The sequence below is a fragment of the Thunnus thynnus genome, chromosome 15 (genome assembly GCF_963924715.1).
Source record: "Thunnus thynnus chromosome 15, fThuThy2.1, whole genome shotgun sequence".
NCBI classification, from domain to species: domain Eukaryota; kingdom Metazoa; phylum Chordata; class Actinopteri; order Scombriformes; family Scombridae; genus Thunnus; species Thunnus thynnus.
The window spans coordinates 8,569,201-8,588,213 of NC_089531.1; the positions used below are offsets into that span (position 1 = coordinate 8,569,201).

A 19,013-nucleotide genomic window follows, 5' to 3' on the forward strand; every position below is an offset into this window, starting at 1 on the left:
ACCCTCACTTTACTTTAGGCCTACTTTGGAAAAAAAATGTACTGTTTGGATTCACTGAATATGACAGGTATCTCTGCTCTCAGTTTTATCTAAATAATTTGTTTACTATTTTGACCAGGTTTTATATTCACAAATTAAAATTCTTAAGCAAAAAGCCAAACTTTTCAGAGCTGAGTGTCCATATCTAACAATACATTTCCTCTATATCTGAATGTATGAACAAAAAAAAAAAAACTGTTAAAACATATAACTCCTCTAAGCTTTACAAGATATTTATTTAACTATTTCTTTTTTCTGTTATGACAACCTTTAGTCCCCCTGGCGTGTTTGTAAGCAAGTCAATGTCTGAGTAGATGTCAGGATTGTCTTGTACTGGGGGAAACAAGGCCTTTAAAGGTTTTGACTACACTTGTACCCACACTGGTTAAAACTGATTAAATTCATAAATTTATCCCATATTTAGATTTGAATTAGCTTTACTTGTCATTGGAGCCATAAGTATTTCATACAGTTGGCAGAATGAAAAGTATGTATAAAAGCAATGATGTCTTAAAAGCAGTGCTGTAGACAGGATCCATCCATTTCTGAGGACAAAAACATATTAAGTGTCTGCTGGTTTGGATTTTCATACTTTATTTATTCAGTTGTTATTTCCAAACATTAAGGTGTAAATTCTAAATTCAAGGCCTTCTGTATCCTGCCAGGAATAATTATTGATACTGAATATTTTCTTTCTTTCTTTTTTCTTTTTTAGCCTAAAGGTAGTCCAGTTTAAGTAAAATGATGTAATCAGCCTCTAAAATACCACCCACAGGTACATTGTAACTGTATATAGTCAACTCTCCCAAGGCTGATAAAACCCCCCCCCAAATTTCCAGAAAAAGTTTTAAATAACCTCTTCATCTTACCGCTTGTTTGTGGTTTCATGTAGTTTGTCCATCATGTTTGTCATTTGAATTGACTCACAAACAAAACAAGTCTTGTTGATAACTTAATCATTACTGTACTTCCCACCTTTTTGCTCAAGATTTTCATGTCAGACCTGAGGCAATGTCGCCCCCAGCTGGTTAAAAGTTGTTTTACGTCACCTGGCTGATTTATTGTATGTGAAACAGTCCTTAAATCCTTATTAATTTTAATATGATAAAAAGACTGTTTACATGACACCACATATTGTGTTGATATTATTATTTCCTTACATGACAAAACAAATAAACAAACAAACAAGCAACAGAAATGGACCTTAAAACAACTAACATCATTAGAGTCAAATGACTGAACCCTAATGTAATATGATTAATGCCATACAAAAATCATATTAAATAGTGCTATTTATAATATAGTAGTTTGGTAATTTTAAGATAATTATGACTGTAAATGCTCTACTCATGACTGAGTATTGAAACACTTCACAGCATATGACTCATGATGTATCATAGATGACACATTATGACCGGAATTCATGATTCTTTTTGGGCGTTACAGTTACTACATATGAATTGTATTATATTGTTAATTCAAAACATTTTATAACAAGGATACACATTCAGTTCAGTTCAGTCACTTTATTATCCCAGATGGGAAACTTGACCTGCAGTCAGGGGCACAAGACAAAACAAACAACACAAGTACAAAAACAAATACAAAAATGTTTCCTGTACCTTCAATATACAGAACAAAATAATACAACAAAACAATCTCCAAAATGGTTAATTACATGTGCAAATTAAGCAGGATTATTGCACAGGGAATGAAGGAGTTTTTACTCCTATTGCACTTGAACTGGGGTTCTCTGAATCTACAGCCTGAGTTTCAAACTCAAAGTGAAGGGGTGGGTCTGTACAGTCTAATATAGAGCTGGTCTAGTGGAGAACCTGCTGGTCATATCACCTCAACAGCTACTTTCACAATATAGCTCAGGCGATATTTGTCCCTGATGTTTGGGTTACAAGACAAAGAAATCATAGAAAAAGTAAGAATATATTCAATAAATGACTTGTAAAACAAAGACATCATTTTTCTATCTACATTAAAAACATTTCACTTCCTGAGGAAGTACAAACACTGCTGGCCTTTGTTACAGACCACATCAGAATCACACTTTTATCAATGTCTATTTGTCCAAAGTGTCCATGATCGTAGTCACACATTATATGTCTGAAGGAAATCAAAGACAAAACAAGGTCAATTATCAGCACAAAATGCTTCTAAAGTAATAAAATAACTAATACACCGTGTACATGATGCTATTTAATGACTTAGAAAAAATGAGTGTGGTTGAGCTCTGATATTGTGTATCAGTGACAAAGCCACTGACTTTGCTGTGGCAAATGGGAAGTTCTGTCAATCGAACATCAACAGAACAAGAGAGGAAGCCACACTCTGCGCACACAGGCTCAGTAGATGTTGATACGAACTACAACGATCTACATCGATTCCACTTAGAGCAGAAACAACAGAAGCTGTTTCCCCTTTCTGTCTACAACATGACGCTGGTGAAATGGATGTTAATTGTTCAACTGAGCTGTCTCTGTCAAGGTAGTGTTTACTGTTTTGTACATTTAAACCTTCAAAACTTTGAATTTAAAAGCTACTCGTAAACGGACGATTTTGCTGTCAGCTTCACGTTGGCTTCATTAACACCAGCTAAGATGATGATATATTTTTGTGATTACATGCAGTTGTAACTATATTTAATGCTATTTTTCAAATGTGTAAATATCTTTAACAATTCTCACTTAAATTGGGTCCAGTTTGGCTTAAACTGCACATCAACCGTTATTAATCTTTAAATGGAAATGATAATTTACTGATGCTGATAAATGATAGCTGTCAATAAACAGTAATAAGCTGTTATTGTCTTCTATTTTATTATTCATTGTCACTATTTATAAGATATTCATAAGAAAAGTAAGCAACACAACAATTTTTACACAAAAAAACTGAAACGCTGCGAAATGTGTGTTGTGTAAATGTAGAATTATTTTCTATTAACAACACAACGCTTCCAAATTATCACGGATTTGGCCTTTTAATGTATTTCAAGCTACTTCAGTAACAAATTGAGGTAAAACTAACATATACAGACATGTTGTGGAGTTTAGAAATATTTCAAAAGATCAAATAAACAGTTCAGACAGAAAGGTGGATAATAGACTGCCCTGCATATTTGGAGTTGTGACTTTTATGGTTTTTTTGTAGGTATATTTATAGATATATATTTTTTAATGTTGTATTTTTATCACGTGTTTCACTTGTGTAATCCTTATTTTGTCTTTCACAATACATATTACTTGTGTGTGTGATAAATAAACCTTTGAATCTTCAATAAGATTCAGTCACAAGGAGTGGAAAACATATATGGAGTTCTTCAAAAAGAAGATAAAATAAGTGCGAAATGTGGACACATGGCAAGTAATTCATGGTGGTGTGACCTCATACGACATTTCAGCCACAGTGCAATCCATCCATGTGCTCAAAATACAAACCTTTGGTCAAGTGGTTACTCTTCAAAAGTCGAGATAAGTTTGATGTGGTGTTGTGCCTGATGCCCGTGTTATAGCTGACGGTGAAAGTAACATGTTTTTTGTCCTTTCTTTGTTTCAGCTTCTCAAAACTCATCTACTCAAACAGACCCAACTAACGTCCAGGTGACAGCAGATGGAAATAACACGAGGCTACAAGAGGAAGTCAACAGTAAGTTTAATCATTTTCTTATAAATGTGTTATTCAGGAAGATAACCCCTCTTACTCTAAATGCAGAGGATGCATGAATATTTCTGCCCATGTTGTCACAGGATGTGGGGTGACCTGAATGTGGAATACATCTTAGTGAGTCTTGCAGGTGCAAATCTAACTGTGATACAGTATCTCCTACGCAGACTCTGGTTTGCTCTGCAAGCGACCTTTGTTTGCTGCCTGTGTGTCTTTGCGCTCAACTGCATCCTCAGTGAGGGAGTTTTGTCCCAGAAGCATCTCAGTCCAATAAACTCACTGTCAGAGTAAAAGAAATTGTATCTGCCAGGTTATAATGATAACAGTGATAATAAAATTAACGACAGTAAAACAGAACTGACAAAGCTGAATGTTAAAATGAATATGAAGGTAAGTATTGCTGTAAAAAATAGGTTGTTTTGTTGGTATGTATGCTGTTAATAGATTGTTGGCAGGAAATGGAGACAGGAAATATGAGAGAAGAGAGAGGGGGGGGGGGGCTTTTGGTATGTGAGAGGGGTCCCGGCAGGGCTTTTTGCTTTTTGTGGTTATTTAGTATATGACAAAATCACACCTCAAAATACCATAAAATACTGAGAAACTCACCCCTGACAAAGAGAACGTTTGAAAAGACGTAAGTTATTTAGTTAGACAAGTCAGGATACTGCTTCCATCTGTATGACCGAGACCATTTCAGCATTCCACCTTAAGAAACGTGAACGTGAGGAGGATTCCAGTTCATTAATATTAGTTTCTTTGTTGTGATCAACCTGAGCATCCAAGCTTTTTGTGTGGCTGTGGATACGTAGATGTAATACAGACTGACGAGCTCAAAATTGCTTCCTCATCTTTGGGCTAAAAGGAAGAGTTTGGTGATATTATACAGTATTGTGCAAAAGTTTTAAGCACTAAAAGTAAAGTGAGGATGCTTTTTTAGTTTTTATTCGTCAGTTAACTTCATAGAAAGTTCAGGAAACAGAAGAATCCTAAATGAAATCAATATTTGGTGTGAGCAGCTTTGCCTTTAAAACAGCAGCGGTTCTTTGCGGTACACGTGCACACAGTTTTTCAGGTATTTGGCGGGTCGGTTGTTCCTGCATCTTGGAGAACTTGCCGCAGTTCTTCTGTGGGTTTTGGTATCTCAGCTGCTCCTGTCTCTTCATGTGGTCCCAGACTGACTCCATGATGTTGAGATCAGGGCTCTGTGGAGGCCAAACCATCTGTTGCAGGACTCCTTGTTCTTGTCGCTGAAGATAGTTCTTTATGACTTGTTTGGGGTCGTTGTCATGCTGCAGAATGAATAAATCTGATTAAACCAGTCAGACGCCTCCTTGATGGTATTGCATGATGGTTAAGAATCAACAGATCTAAAGTGCCTAAATCTTTTGCAGAATACTGTATTTTTTATTGTCAGGAAATCTCATGAAAAGACATAAACCAACAATGATCTTCACAGGATGATTGATCCTACTAAGGGGTTTGGTCTGTGTATCCAAAGCCTGATACATTTTATTCCTCTGTACCATAGAGCAGTGGTTCTCAAAGTGGGTTCTGGGGACCCCCAGGGGTCCATGAGGGATTTCCAGGGAGTCTCCAGCAAAAAGGAGAATCATTTATTTTCACTTTAATTCCATCAATAAGTAACACAATGACAGAATGTATGACTATTTTGGTCTTGGGTTTCATGCACTTTCTGTAATAAAACATCTAAAAGCAGAAATCTTATCAAATGGGGGTCTGTGGTCTAATTTGTGTCAGTTTAGGGGTCTTTGATGAGAACAAGTTTGAGAACCACTGGTATAGATGTCCGCTGTTGTCCAAAAACATATCAACAAGCCACACAGTTGGACTGGGTGACATTTTCCTTCCTTCCTGCATTATCATGAACACAGCCGCTGCAGTTTATTTTGAGTCAACACAAACACTGTCTACCGAGCACCAGATGTGTATCAGTCTGCCGCTGAAAATAGTCCTCAACAAACGCACTACTTACTCCTGTTTGAGTAACGTTTGCTAAAAACTACAGTGTCAAGATTTTTAAGGAAATTACTGAGCCTCTATAAAAAAATGTATATATATATATATATATATATATATATATATATATATATATATATATATATATATTTGTGACTTGTTTTTACACTGTTAGTAAGAACAAATGGGATTGAGGCTGAGTGCCACAGACTGGCTGTTGAAGTGAGAAAGTGTAGAGAAACACACTTTTAATCTTTTCAAAGGATTTGTTCACAGTAAGAAAAATATGACGCATTTCCAGCTATATTTTTTTTAAATGTTTTTGCCATATGCAGTAGAGTACTAACGGAAAACATCAGAGATGTTCTGCAACTTCATCTTCTGCAACTTCGCATTCTTCACATGGTGGTAAAGTTACAGATAACCTGTAATCTGGAGGTGGAGGAGTGTAAAATCAAAATAACTTAGTCAGTCATGTACAGGAAACTTTTTTGATACTGGTATGAGACAGTAAAGAGACAACAAGTTTGGGACAGTAAATTCTAGATAATTATCTTAAGCTGTGTTGAATCAGTTGTTTGAATGGTTTCATATAAATCCTTCTTTGTTTCTGTCTCTGTCTGTCCTCAGGTGACCCTTTCATACACCGACTTGCGGGTAAATGCAATTGGACTCTCAGGATGCCGGGAAACAGCAGCAGTGTCGAGGTGGTGCTTTTATCTGAAACCACAGATTTGTTGTTTGAACAGATCTGTAAGGATCTCGACTGTGGCAGCATCTATCATGTGAATAAAACCCGCTCACCTCGCAATACCACCTGCTTTCATGACTGTTTGTACAAAGATGGTCGTCTGCAGAACTGCTCACGGAGCGTAGGAAGTAACTGCACTGTGATCACTGAAGCTGTATGTGGTAAGGTGTCTCTTTTATGTTCTATACTTTCATATAAACTTGCAAAATGTGCACAAAATGGAAACTGTGAAAACTCTGAACCTCTTTCCAGAAGACGCACTTGTTTTGTATTTTCCTAAAGTTTTGTGGGTTGTTGTGAGCTAATATGTAGGCAGATAATATCTATACCCAACAACACAACAACAAAGGTTTAGCAGCTTTGATAACACCAGTGACACATTTTTAGTATTATGTTGGTCCCCCTGTTCTACTTGCAGCAACAATTTTAAAAATACCATAATTATAGCGTCATATATGGAGGAAACAACAGCTCTGCATGACTTAGAGAGGGTTGCTGTGGTTATAAAGCTATTATTAATTGATAATCAACCGTTAATAATATGTGTGAGTTCATCGAAGAATCTGAGCTGGATAAAACAATACATAAACAGATCCAGTTGAAAAGGGAAATATGAATAAATACAAGTTGTGAGCTCTTGGTGGCTGATGTGATTCTCGGAGGTTTGTGCACTTTTGTGTCACATTTCAACCAATAACAACTTGTGTTCAGGGATAAAAGGATCTGTGAGTCCCTCACTGAACCCTTGTATTTCCTGCACTCTGTGTTAGTTAGCAGTTATTATTTGGTTTTATTTGATATTAAGGATTTTGCACCATGTAAGTAAAATCAAAAACTTCAATAATAAAGGCCTTAAAACTATATTTTAACTCAGGCCCACCTACAAGATGGGACCTCATAATGAGGTAATAATGCAGCTTTTATTGGCAAACACATTTCCAATGAATCCAATTATGATGAAGTAATCACCACATAGTGAACCTGGAGACTTTGGGCCCCCTGAGGGTCTGGGACCTCTGGGCAGTTACCTGTATTGCCTAAGAGTAGCCTACTGAATAAAAATGATATCAGAGTGGATGGAATAAAAAATGAAATGCATAAGCAGTTCGTAAATATAAATTTAATTACATTAAAATTCCCTTTTAAACAATTCATTTATTGTTTATGTGAACTTCAGGTCAGTCTTCAGTCATTTGCACTATATTAAACTTTACATACGGCAGAATGAGATGTTGTTCTTCACAGGACCAGGTATTAATAATAAAATAAAATAAAACAAAGGACACAAAAACATGAGAAATATAAAGTGTGTAGTGCATCAATAAATATTAGCGTAGTAAAAGAGACCTGAGTGAGTTAAAATAAGGTGTAAATGGCTTAAACACTCATTTATTTCCTTATATAGGGATAACACCTGAGATAATAACATCACTCTGAATAAAACATTAACACCCTCTGTCTGATGAATAGATCAGTCCCTCCGTGTTATCAGCCCACTCAGAAATAATATTCAAATGCAGGTGGGAAATCATCCCTGCATTAATTATCAGTGGTCTTTTAGTTTGAGCTAATGGATAAAATGACTCATTTGTTTTCAACGTCTTCAAACGTCTTCCTCAGTTACTGTAAATATAATAAAATAAGTTGCCATATTGTATTTCCAGGCTCTTTCTGCCCTCTATAAACACTAACATGCAGTAAATAGACATACATGATGATGTCGTCCTCAGGCCACCAGAATGTGCGGCTGGCAGGAGGAAAAGACCGCTGTGCTGGACGGGTGGAGTTATGGAGAAACAAGAAATGGGGCACAGTGTGTGACGACCGGTGGGACCTGAAGGACGCTGACGTGGTGTGCGCCCAGCTCGGCTGCGGTTACGCCCTCAATGTGACGGGACAGGGCGGCCCCTTCCCCCCGGGCAGAGGACCCATCCACCTGGACGAGCTGAACTGTACGGGCAAGGAGGGGAACCTGTGGGCCTGTCCGGGCGCTCAGGACGACTCCGACTGCGGACACAAAGAGGATGCCGGGGTCATGTGCTCAGGTCACAACAAACTTCACTCACACATGCAGAGAACCAAAGCTGCAATGATTAATCAATTGGTTGCCAACTATTGAATAAATCTCCGACTATTTTTATAACTGATTAATCATTTTGAGTCAGTTTTTAAGAAAAATATTGCCAAATTCTCTGATTCCAGCTTCTCAAATGTAAATATTTTCTGGTTTCTTTAGTCTTCTATGACAGTAAACTGAAAATCTTTGGGTTGTGGACAAAACAAGACATTTGAGAACGTCACCTTGGGAAACAGTTATCGACATTTATCGCAATTTTCTGACATTTTATAGACCAAACAACTAATCGATTGATCGAGAAGATAATGGAAATGAGATGGATGAAAGTATTTGTTAGTTGCAGCCCTAGGTGACATTGTAATGATGCATGGCTGACTAAGTATTTTTAACTTATTTCCTGTTTCAAACCGTAGACAGGATGGTTAGGTCATGAGTCCAATATATATTGTTTATTATTATCTTTATATATTACATCGTTTACTGTTGTTTGTGCTTTTGCCTTGATAACTCTGCTCTCTCTAAAAATGGTAATAAGAAAGGGTTCACAATTTTTCCAGTTCGTCTTAAAACAGCAGTCAGGTTTCCATATGAACAGTGAAAGAGGTTTTCCTTGCTGTAATCATTCCTCCTGTTCATACTGGCTATTAAAAGATCCCCTTCAAATGTGCTTTAAATGTAAGTGATGGAGGACAAAATCCACAGTGTGTCCACACAGTCATTTTGTCCAAAAATACATTTAAAAGTTGATCTGAAGCTTATATAAGGCTTCAGCAGTCTGAGTTAGTCATATCAAGTGGATATCTGCCATATTTAGCATTAGCATAACTTTTTAGCATCAAATTACCTCTTTGTGTTTCATTGGACAGTGTTTCCCTGTTGCTGTGGTGGAAATGTAGTAACAAAAAGAGGGACTTTGGCACTAAAAAGACTGTACTGTTGAAAGATATCTACTTGATTTGACTCATGTGGATGACTGAAACTTCTTATTAGCTTCAGATCAACTTTTAAATACATTTTTGCACAGAAGGAGGACTGTGGATTTTGTCCCCCATCACTTACATTGTAAGTGCATTATGAAGGGATCTTCTAATAGTCAGTATGAACAGGAGGAATGATTACAGCAGGAAAAATAGGTTTCAATGTTCATCTGGGTAGCTGACTGTTTTAAGACAGACTTGAAAAACTGTGAACCCAGAATTGCAGAAAATGGTCATTTTATAACAGCTTTCTAATAGTTTCACATTTTGTATTTTCTGTGTGTAGAGATGAGAGCAGTCAGACTGACAGGAGGTCTGGACCGCTGCTCTGGTAAAGTGGAGATCCATCGTAACGGCAGCTGGGGGACGGTGTGTGATAACTGCTGGGACAAAGACATGGCCTCCATGGTGTGCTCCATGCTGCAGTGTGGCAGTGAACCTCTGCAATACACCCAGTTTCTTCCTCCTCCCACACACAACAACAGGACACTGTGGTACTATCAATGCTCTTCAAACTCCAAGAACCTGTGGCAGTGCAAAGAGTTCATCAACCACCCATTCCTGTGTAAAGACTCGAAAGCATCTAGTCTCATCTGTAATGGTGAGTGACAGTGTTTGTCACCAACAATATGGGTCGGGGCTGAATTAGCTTTGCATGAGTCCAGAGAACCTGATGACTTGATTTAGACACAGTAAAATAGTAAGAACAGCACATATGAAAGTGGCCATTTTGGCAAAAATTTTTAATTTATCATATTTTACTTTAACTTCCATAAAATTGAAAAAGAAAAAGGAAAACAGGAATCAAAATCAGCTATAAGTGATATTTTATACATTCAATACAATAATTTTCTTTTGTTTCCAGCATTTTTTTGAGCTCTTGTATAAAATATCAAATTAAATCAAATAACACAAATAGCTGTTATTATTCACTTTCCATTAAATTATGAAAGTTACGATGTAAAATAATTTGTGTTTGTGTCTAAATAATTATACCAAATCTAATTTTGATTTAATGCTTTTTTAAAAAACAAAAACAAAAACCCATGTATAAAAGGCAAAAACTAATTTAATGGTTTCATGACACGAATAGCCGGTAATTTACAGATGAATCAACTTTTGTTCATTTTACGCTCATAGCTGTTCAACTAGATAGACAGATAGATAACCTCCTAAAAGAAAAGAGAAACTCTTCCTTAAATGCTCAAGTTTTTAATTATTTATAAGACTGAAACAGAATTCTGCACTCAAGTTGAATCCACTGAAAACTGTAACATACAGACGTCTGCATCGTGGTGATACTGTTCGCTTTTCCGAAATTATAATGAAAAAGTTGGTGTGGGTTTTTTTTAAACCCTCGCAGTAGTCAAATCCAGTCAATTTTGCGGCCAACACGTATAAAACTCACGGTGAGGTTAAACGTGGGAAGATGTTCTGGGTTAAACTGAAATAGGTTTATTTGGTTAACCAAAGACCGGTGATGAGTCTGAAAAGGGAAGGTTCTGATATGCTTATGGCTTCAGAGACCAAAGCGAGATTATTTACACATGGAGAAATACCTTAATTCTCAAATTACCACCACAGAAGAACATGTTCTATATATTGTATTTTGACTTTATTTTATCTTGTGTTTAGTACTGTTATCAAGTGGGTTTTATTTTTCATCTTATGTACATTTACATGTTTTTAATGTTCAGTTTATGTCTTTTTTTGATGTGAAGCACATGGTGCATGTCATTTATTTTGTTGTAAAGCACTTTGAGCTGCATTTTTTTGTATGAAAGGTGCTGTACAAATAATTATAATACTTTTATTTGTACAGTCCAACATCACAAATCGCTAATTTGCCTCAGGGAAGCTTTACAGTCTTTACAGTGATACAACATCTCTATCCTCCCTAAAACAACTCTTTAGCGGTAAATAACATTTCTGCAGAACTTCCTTTTAAGGTTTTAGATTTGAGTCCTGATTAGATATTTGTCAGAGCACCGTTTCCTTCCATCTCTTACATCATAACGAATTATCACAGCGAGCATCCTTCTAACCTGCTGTTCAGTGTTTACAGAATCATAAAAGTTTGTTCTTGTAGAAATATGACATTTGTGTTGATTTAACCCTGCACAAATGGAGAGTTGAAAATATGAATAACTGATATCTTCCTTAATCTCTCTGGATGTCGGCTTACATCCAAACTGTGATAAACAAATATTTTTTGTCCTGTAGGTTCCCTCGGGTTTCCTACATTCACCACAGATAATATAACTGCATTTACCAATGGAAACACTGGTAAATAACTTATTTATATGTCAAATTATATTTACAAATGTTACTTTAAATATTCCTTGACTTATTTAAGATCAATATAAACTAATACAGTTTGTCTCTTGATGCTTTGACAGTCTTGAATCAGCTACCAGTTTTAAGAAAAGTATGATGATTTGTTGTTTTTTTTTCCATCCCAGAAGTTACAACAACCACAGTCGGTCCTGCTAAAGGCTTCTTCTCAGTGTCTCCAGAGCTGCTCAGCACCATAACTCTGTCGCTGCTGCTCCTCGTGTTTCTGATCACAAACACGGTGCTCTGCTGCCATTACAGAAGAAGACACGGTTGGTTCTTCCTGACTTTACTCTGCGCTGATGTCTCACTACTTACATTTCTACAGTGATCCAGTAATTCTGCTACAACAAGCGTTTTAACTGAAAATATCACAGATTTTAGTATCTCTACACTTAGAATTGATCCCAAAGATAAAGTGAACTTTTATAAGTAAGATCACATCTATTAACTAAATCAGTAAAATCTTACATTTGAAATCTTAGCCTGTCTCTCTGGGTTTGGCTTATATGTAACTTATTTAATAAGTTTACTTTACTTTACTTAGTAAAAACACTAGTTGTGATATCTCTATGTATTTCATATTATCTTTGATTCAGTTCCAAATAACTTGTGCCGTTCATGAGTGGAAATTCTCATAAAAATAAAAAAAACACCCACTTTTCATGACGCTCGTTCCCTCAAACGTTTTGACCACATTGCCTTCATAAAGGTGGAACAAAACCTTGTTATTTAGAAATTGGTTCCACAATAACATACTGTATGCAACTTTATATATTTGATATGTACTAAAAAAAAGCAGCATTCCTGAAATTATTAATCATGGGCTGCTGTGGCTCATGAAGTAGAGCCGATCGCCCACTAATCAAACAGTTGGTGGTTCAATCCCCGGCTCCTCCAGTCCGCATGTTAAAGTGTCCTTTGGCAAAGATACCAAACTCCAAATTGTGTGAGTGTGTGTGTGAATGGCTGAGCATAGAAACATTGTGGGCTGCTTTGGATAGGAAGCGCTGCAGCCTCTGCCATCAGTGTGTGAATGTGTGTGTTGATGTTGGCATGTAGTATAAAGCGCTTCGAGTGGTTGATAAGACTAGAAAGGCTCTATATAAATGCCATTTACCATTAAGCTCAAACGAGAAACTACATACAACCACAACAGTATGCGGTATAAAGCAGACATGAAATGAGGGGAGAGAGAGAGGTTGATGACATGGTCTGCATCTTAAACATCCAGCACACCAGGACCCTCATTTAAACCCTCATTTTAAATAAATAAATCAACACTTTCCTCCGGTAGACACGACACACACCAAGAGTTAAACTTTTCCTGCTGTTTACAGTAATAATCTTTATATTGTTGTTTATGTCCACAGCTTTCTTACTCAAGCAGACACGCACCAGCCCGGCGCCTCCGTCTGCACATCGTCAAAACGATTACCACGACGCCGTCAATCTCGTCAAGGTCACTTCCACCGCCACCCCGATGCAGACAGATGGTCAGTGGTTGAACGTTTCCAAGAATATGGTGAAAACTAACTGAAAGTGATGTGCTGAATTTTTAACTTTGGATACTGATACAACTCAGTTTTCATAGAGAATCAAGTGTTTTTTCTTTCTTTGTATCCTGCATATATTTCTACAGTGTAGATACTGTATATACAGCACATGAATAGAGTTGAGAAAGTTACAGAATTGTGCAACGTCTTCACGGCATCCAGTCATCTCATCAAGTCATTTCACCCTTTGTGTTTGTCTCAAAAAGTCCCTCCCAATCCCAGGCAACTTTGGACCCAGCTTAGTAGTGCTGACAGCACGTCAGTAGATACAGACTATGAGCAGTATGACCCAAGCACTGACCCGTCTGTCCCTTTATCAACCTTTCGGAGTGAGCTACGTTCTTTTACTTCCTCTCCATTTGTATTCATTTCTGTGTCTTCCTCAGTCTTTGCTTCTTGAAGAAGAAATTTTCTTTCGCTGTGTTTCTGCCTTTTGCGGTTAAAGCTGCTCTGTCATGTGCTTGCAGTGTTTGCAGATCAATGCTGTTTGCAGTGAATGTTTGCAGGATGGTTTGTGATTGAAACAATGCGCCGTGTGCATCATTTTTGAATGTAGATTCTCAGCGGTACAGAACAGACACCAACACTTTGATGGCTCCGGGTCTTGGCTGCCTCACTGAGGAAGGTGAGTCACTTTGTGAAGAAAGATGTTGCAAAGACAAAGATCTTACACTCAACAGATCACAAATGCAGACAATAATACTCCCATTAGACAGAACTGCATGTCGACTAATCATCAAAGGCACAAGCATTGACAGAGTTTTGATTATTTAATGGGGTTTACGCTGTATCCAAAATGACTCCCTGTTTACTATTTAATGCTCTTTATTTACACTCCACCATTTTATTTGAGTGTCCAAATTGTGAACATGAGATTTATTCCCTATATAATTGTCTCAAAGACACTATAAAATTAACTACTGAGTGTCTATTATACAGGGAATAATTAATGAGTGAGTGAAAACACAGGTTTGGTTTTAAATGGGATTTGCTGACAATTATCCCTTTTACAAGATTTTAGATTTTATATATTCATATATTCATAGTTTGCATATTATATATTTACAAGATATCATTCAAAGTGTTCTTTTATCATCATTCGTCGTATTTCATTTGACTGTTTAAGGCCCTGAAGCCACAAACGAAGCAATGAGAGCCTTTACACACTATAATGCCTACCCATCAGGAGATCAATATGCCAGAGTGTCGAAGTGTATCTCAGAGGACTCGTTTGACACCTCCAGTACCTCGTCTGGGGAATGCTACGAAAACACGAAAGACGGCTACATAACAGGTACAAACACAGAGAGTCGCTGGTATATTCACACGTTTGCTATAAATTTGGCATTTTTTAGAAGTCACTGTGAAAATATTTTTGATATTTATGTCTACATTAGGATCCACCATCATAAATTTAGTATGCTTTGCCCCTTTTAGTTAGTATTAGTAATACTAGTTATAGTAGTAATATTAGTTGGTTAAAGCAGTTGTAATGTCCTAATATTTTGAGATATTGGTAGAAGGGTGCAGCAGTTTTTTTCACTTCTTCAAATAGGAGGATATGAAAGAATAAAGACAATTTTCTCAAAAAGCTTTCTCAAGTCAGATCAAATTTATGAAAACTAAATGCATTCCCTGTGCTCTCGGAAATTACAGAGCCAGGACTGGGCCAGTCATCTGTTGCCAACGGTACCTCTGACCCTTCAAGGTTCGTCTTCAGCAACGACCAGATGTACTCTGGACAAACACCAAACCCGCAGAATTTAGGTAAATGTCACAGAACAGTAACAAACATTAAAAATGTTTACAGAGTCACATGTTTGCTGATGATTGTTATTGACTGATTGTTAGATGACGGAGGCGACGAACCTGTCTACTCCCCTGTGAGCCCTGACTGCGACACGTCATCTGAGGATGACTATGATGACATAGGATCATAATATCAAACAGAGGAGGTGACTCCAGGTCACAGAGACCAAGAGTGTGGCACAGAAGGTTTGAGAAATCTCCGCTGAAAGAAAATCTGTTCTGTTAGACCAAATACGTGTCTACGTGTTGTAGATTACATATAGTCATTGTTTTGAGAGCATTTTAATGACTATATTTAATTTTGTGCAGTAGTTAGAACCTGCTTAACACTGACGTGCTGTTGAAACAAGAGTTATATGTAGCCTAGACATGTAAAAACCAAATTTAGACCAATTTTGACCTCTCATGACTGTCTTTTGACCTGCAAATTACCAAACTACTGTTTCCTGTGAGTCAGCAATAATAACTACTATGTACCGTTGTAGAGACTAGAAAATTGATTGACATACTGCAGGTAATCCATCACAACGTTTCCTTTTTTTTTTTTTTTTTTTTTGGTTGTGAGCACAAACTGTTTTAAAAAAGACATGCACATTTCCAGGTGGCTCTTTATGCTGCCCATCAGTTCAGCCTCTGTCTGAAACAGGCCGTTTTAGCTCCTGTCTCTTTAAGAGTCCCCTCCTGACAAGCCCACTCTGTTCTGATTGGTTAGCTTCCGAAAGCTGCCCCTCGCCAGCTCCGGAGGCTACGTAAACAAACAGTAGTAGTCGGATTTCACTCCTTTTTCCTGTTCTTTACTCAGAATATACTGTAAACTTCTCAAATACATCCATACATGTTCAAGCCATAATCTGATCTGAAATATACAAGTAGATAACATGAACAACCTTCGCAACAACTGCGGAACAGACGGCCGTCTGTGGGCATGTGCAAACAATCTGACATCAGTTTGATGGAGAAGTAGCGGTAACTGCAAACAGAAGGTTTAGAGCAGCCTGAAGCTCTGGTTTTTGACTTGAAAGCAGCATTTATATATATGTTCACCATCTTTAGTGGTGCATTTAATGATGGTCAGACATCTGACAATCAGGTGTCATTGAGAGTTTGCTATGAAAGGAATCACACTGTATGTATTTTTTTATTTTTTTTATTGTCCAAAAATGAAACCCTGGAGACTAATGATTAACAAACATGGATGTTGTAAAAGGGTTAATGTATAATTTTGGTGATTTCTTGTGTTAAGTTGCAGCCTGCGCTGACATCTGTGATGTCCAAGCATCCCTAAAGTGCACTTTTCAAAACAATTAATGCTTGCTGCAGCATTAACATGCAAGTATATCATGCCTTTAGTAAAAATGTTCATGTTCACTGTGATGAGTGAGCTTTCTAAAGCATGTTTCAAGTTAATTTCAAACTGTACTCATAACACTTTACTTTAGTCCCCCAATTAATCATTCATAAGCAGTATGTAAACAGAAATGGTTTATAAAAATCATAATGTAGTTGTTAGCAGATATAAGTGTTTATTAAAAAATTTGTCAACAACTATAACTATAACTTTGGACAACTACACAACTGCATAAACAAATAATGAATGACAATATAGTAAAACACAGTCGTAATAACATAAAATATGTCGTCATAGGGGAAGTTATCATTGCTCTTAAATACTGTACATTAATAAACACTTAAAATGTCCATATAACTGCTTATAATTACATTATAACCCATTTATTATATAAATATGTGAATGCTTAATTGGCTGCCTGAAAGGCAGCAAATCAAACTTAGAATTAATGGTATGTTTAGGTGCTCTGTGAATGTATTAGTAGTAACTGTAACATGTATAGTGTGTTAGAGTTTTCATATTCAACATATGTATGTATTTGTATAGCGGTTAATAATTGCTTTGTTCGAATTATGTGCTAATCATTGCCATGTATCTTCCTGAGAGTATTTACCAATAAAACTATTGAGTTCTCCATATTATCTCTATAATTGCATACTTTACATGGCCAAAAGTATATGGACACCTGAACATTACAAACTGAACATCTCAATCCAAAACCACGGGCATTAATCTGCTGCAGTAACAGTAAGATTCACATTTGAGAGGCTGGAACAAGAATATTTGGACATTTTTCCATAAAAAAAGACTCAAAAACATTAATTGATTATCAAAATAGTTGACGATTAATTATCTGTCGATCGCCTAATCGATTAATTGACTAATCATTTGCCACACATTTTTTCCTGTGGGCAAATTTGTACTTAAACTATTGAGCTTTACCACAAGATGGCACTAGGAGCCTGTGAGTAAGTAAAGGTTTAATGGTTTGAGTGAGACTCCAGTGAAGCCCTTTCATGTAAATAACAGAAAAAAAATCGTAAACCCATAAAATGTTTTCCTGGCTATAACACTTTGTGACAAATACCTATCGGTGCTGAGCGAGGAAGAAGTCAAAAATTATGCTCTGTGAAAAAGGTTTGAGAGGGGAACTCTGGATGCTGATCAGGGGCCAACATAAACCATCAGTGCAGTCTGAAACCAGACCTGGCACAGCTCTTCTTGCTCCATTACATCTGCGGCAGCTGCACAGCATCAACGCTTCCTCCTGATCCAAAGTGATGCCTTGAATCAAAGTGGTGTCTTGTTCTGTCGAAGCACGTGTGACAAACTGCTTCAAAAACACCTGTAAAACTTTTAATAGGAGGTAGCGCCGGTGAATGTGCAGATAGACGTGGATTAGATTCAGCTCAGTTAACGTGAGAAGTGGGAGTGATGATGCATTAGACTGATAACCAGCAGAATTGGGTGTTTTTCGACTGGAAGGTATTTGGCAAAGGAAGAGGAGGAGAAGGAGGAGGAGGAGGAGGAGGAGGAGGAGGATGAGATGAGTGCGTGTGTGTGTGTGTGTGTGTGTGTGTGTGTGTGTTGGGTTGTGGGGAGGTGAGAGGGAAATGGGGGAGCTCAGGAGAAAAAAAGAGGAGGTGGACCGAGAAGTCGGCAAAGATAAAACGTGTCTGAGAGAATCATATATTACGCTCAAATTTAGTCCAGAGCTCTGAATCGAGATAAACAGGCAAATTAACGACCAGATCTCCTTATGAAACTCAATCTCTTTCACATGCCAGAGAATTCAGCACACACACACACACACACACACACACCAACCAACCCACACACCACTTAACAGAGATTCCATCTAAAAGTATGCAGTATGATATATTACAGATCCTCCTTGAACAGTTTGCTTTTGTTTTATTCTACCCTGGAAGATTGATAAGTCAGAATCTTAAAATCAGTGGATGTACAGTCCTGATTAACATCAAGGGAAAGAAATGTAGTGCTCTAGTATTTCAAGTAGCTTGTAGTATTTGAGGGATTAGAAGATCAACCCTCTGTTTTTACTTTGTTCATTAAATCAGTTACACACAAAGGATTACGGCTCCATAAGTCCATAAGTTGCTTAAAGTGTTCCCCGACAACAGATCCTGCTCGAGTTTAAACTTTTGAACTTGGTTTGGTGCAGGAGGCCTGGAGACGACAGTACCTGCCTGCAAAAAAAATACACAGAACACACTAGAACCTGAAATTACATTTGCAGCTGCGTGTGTGGAAGACTGTTTTTGGGGTTTGTCATCCTCCAGTAAAAGTTAATATATAACAACAACAGGAGTTTGGCCAACTTTTTAGCATGCACAGTAAGGACACAAAACAATGAGTGTTGACAACACACGTTACACTCAGAGCTTTTGCTGAGGTGACAACCAGTATTTTTTATCTGTGATAACATTTTCTAAACTCAAACAAAAGC

General features: G+C 37.2%; 1 protein-coding gene across 6 annotated transcripts; it reads left to right on the forward strand.

Moving 5' to 3' along the window:
• The first annotated feature begins 2,338 nt into the window (after positions 1-2,338).
• LOC137198435 (T-cell differentiation antigen CD6-like) lies at positions 2,339-17,179 on the forward strand. 6 transcript variants are annotated; one of them, XM_067612291.1, is made up of 13 exons: positions 2,340-2,538; positions 3,607-3,696; positions 6,322-6,603; positions 8,173-8,487; positions 9,783-10,097; positions 11,720-11,782; positions 11,959-12,102; positions 13,204-13,326; positions 13,593-13,715; positions 13,943-14,011; positions 14,573-14,679; positions 15,033-15,153; positions 15,238-17,179. In XM_067612291.1, the coding sequence occupies exons 1-13, from the start codon at positions 2,487-2,489 to the stop codon at positions 15,324-15,326; spliced, it is 1,893 nt and encodes a 630-aa protein (XP_067468392.1). In that variant the 5' UTR covers positions 2,340-2,486; the 3' UTR covers positions 15,327-17,179. The 6 variants fall into 6 exon arrangements, with proteins under 6 accessions (XP_067468395.1, XP_067468392.1, XP_067468394.1 ...); XM_067612289.1 differs by having other exon boundaries at positions 2,341-2,538; positions 14,513-14,679; XM_067612292.1 differs by having other exon boundaries at positions 2,342-2,538; positions 14,573-14,680; positions 15,043-15,153.
• Positions 17,180-19,013: the final 1,834 nt, after the last annotated feature.

Bases quoted from the DNA above. Each gene is read 5' to 3' on its own strand.
- LOC137198435 (XM_067612289.1), top strand. From the start codon at position 2,487: ATGACGCTGGTGAAATGGATGTTAATTGTTCAACTGAGCTGTCTCTGT. The intron at 13,716-13,942 runs GTGAGCTACGTT...TTTTGAATGTAG, and splicing joins CCCTTTATCAACCTTTCGGA to ATTCTCAGCGGTACAGAACA. The intron at 14,012-14,512 runs GTGAGTCACTTT...TGACTGTTTAAG, and splicing joins TGGCTGCCTCACTGAGGAAG to GCCCTGAAGCCACAAACGAA.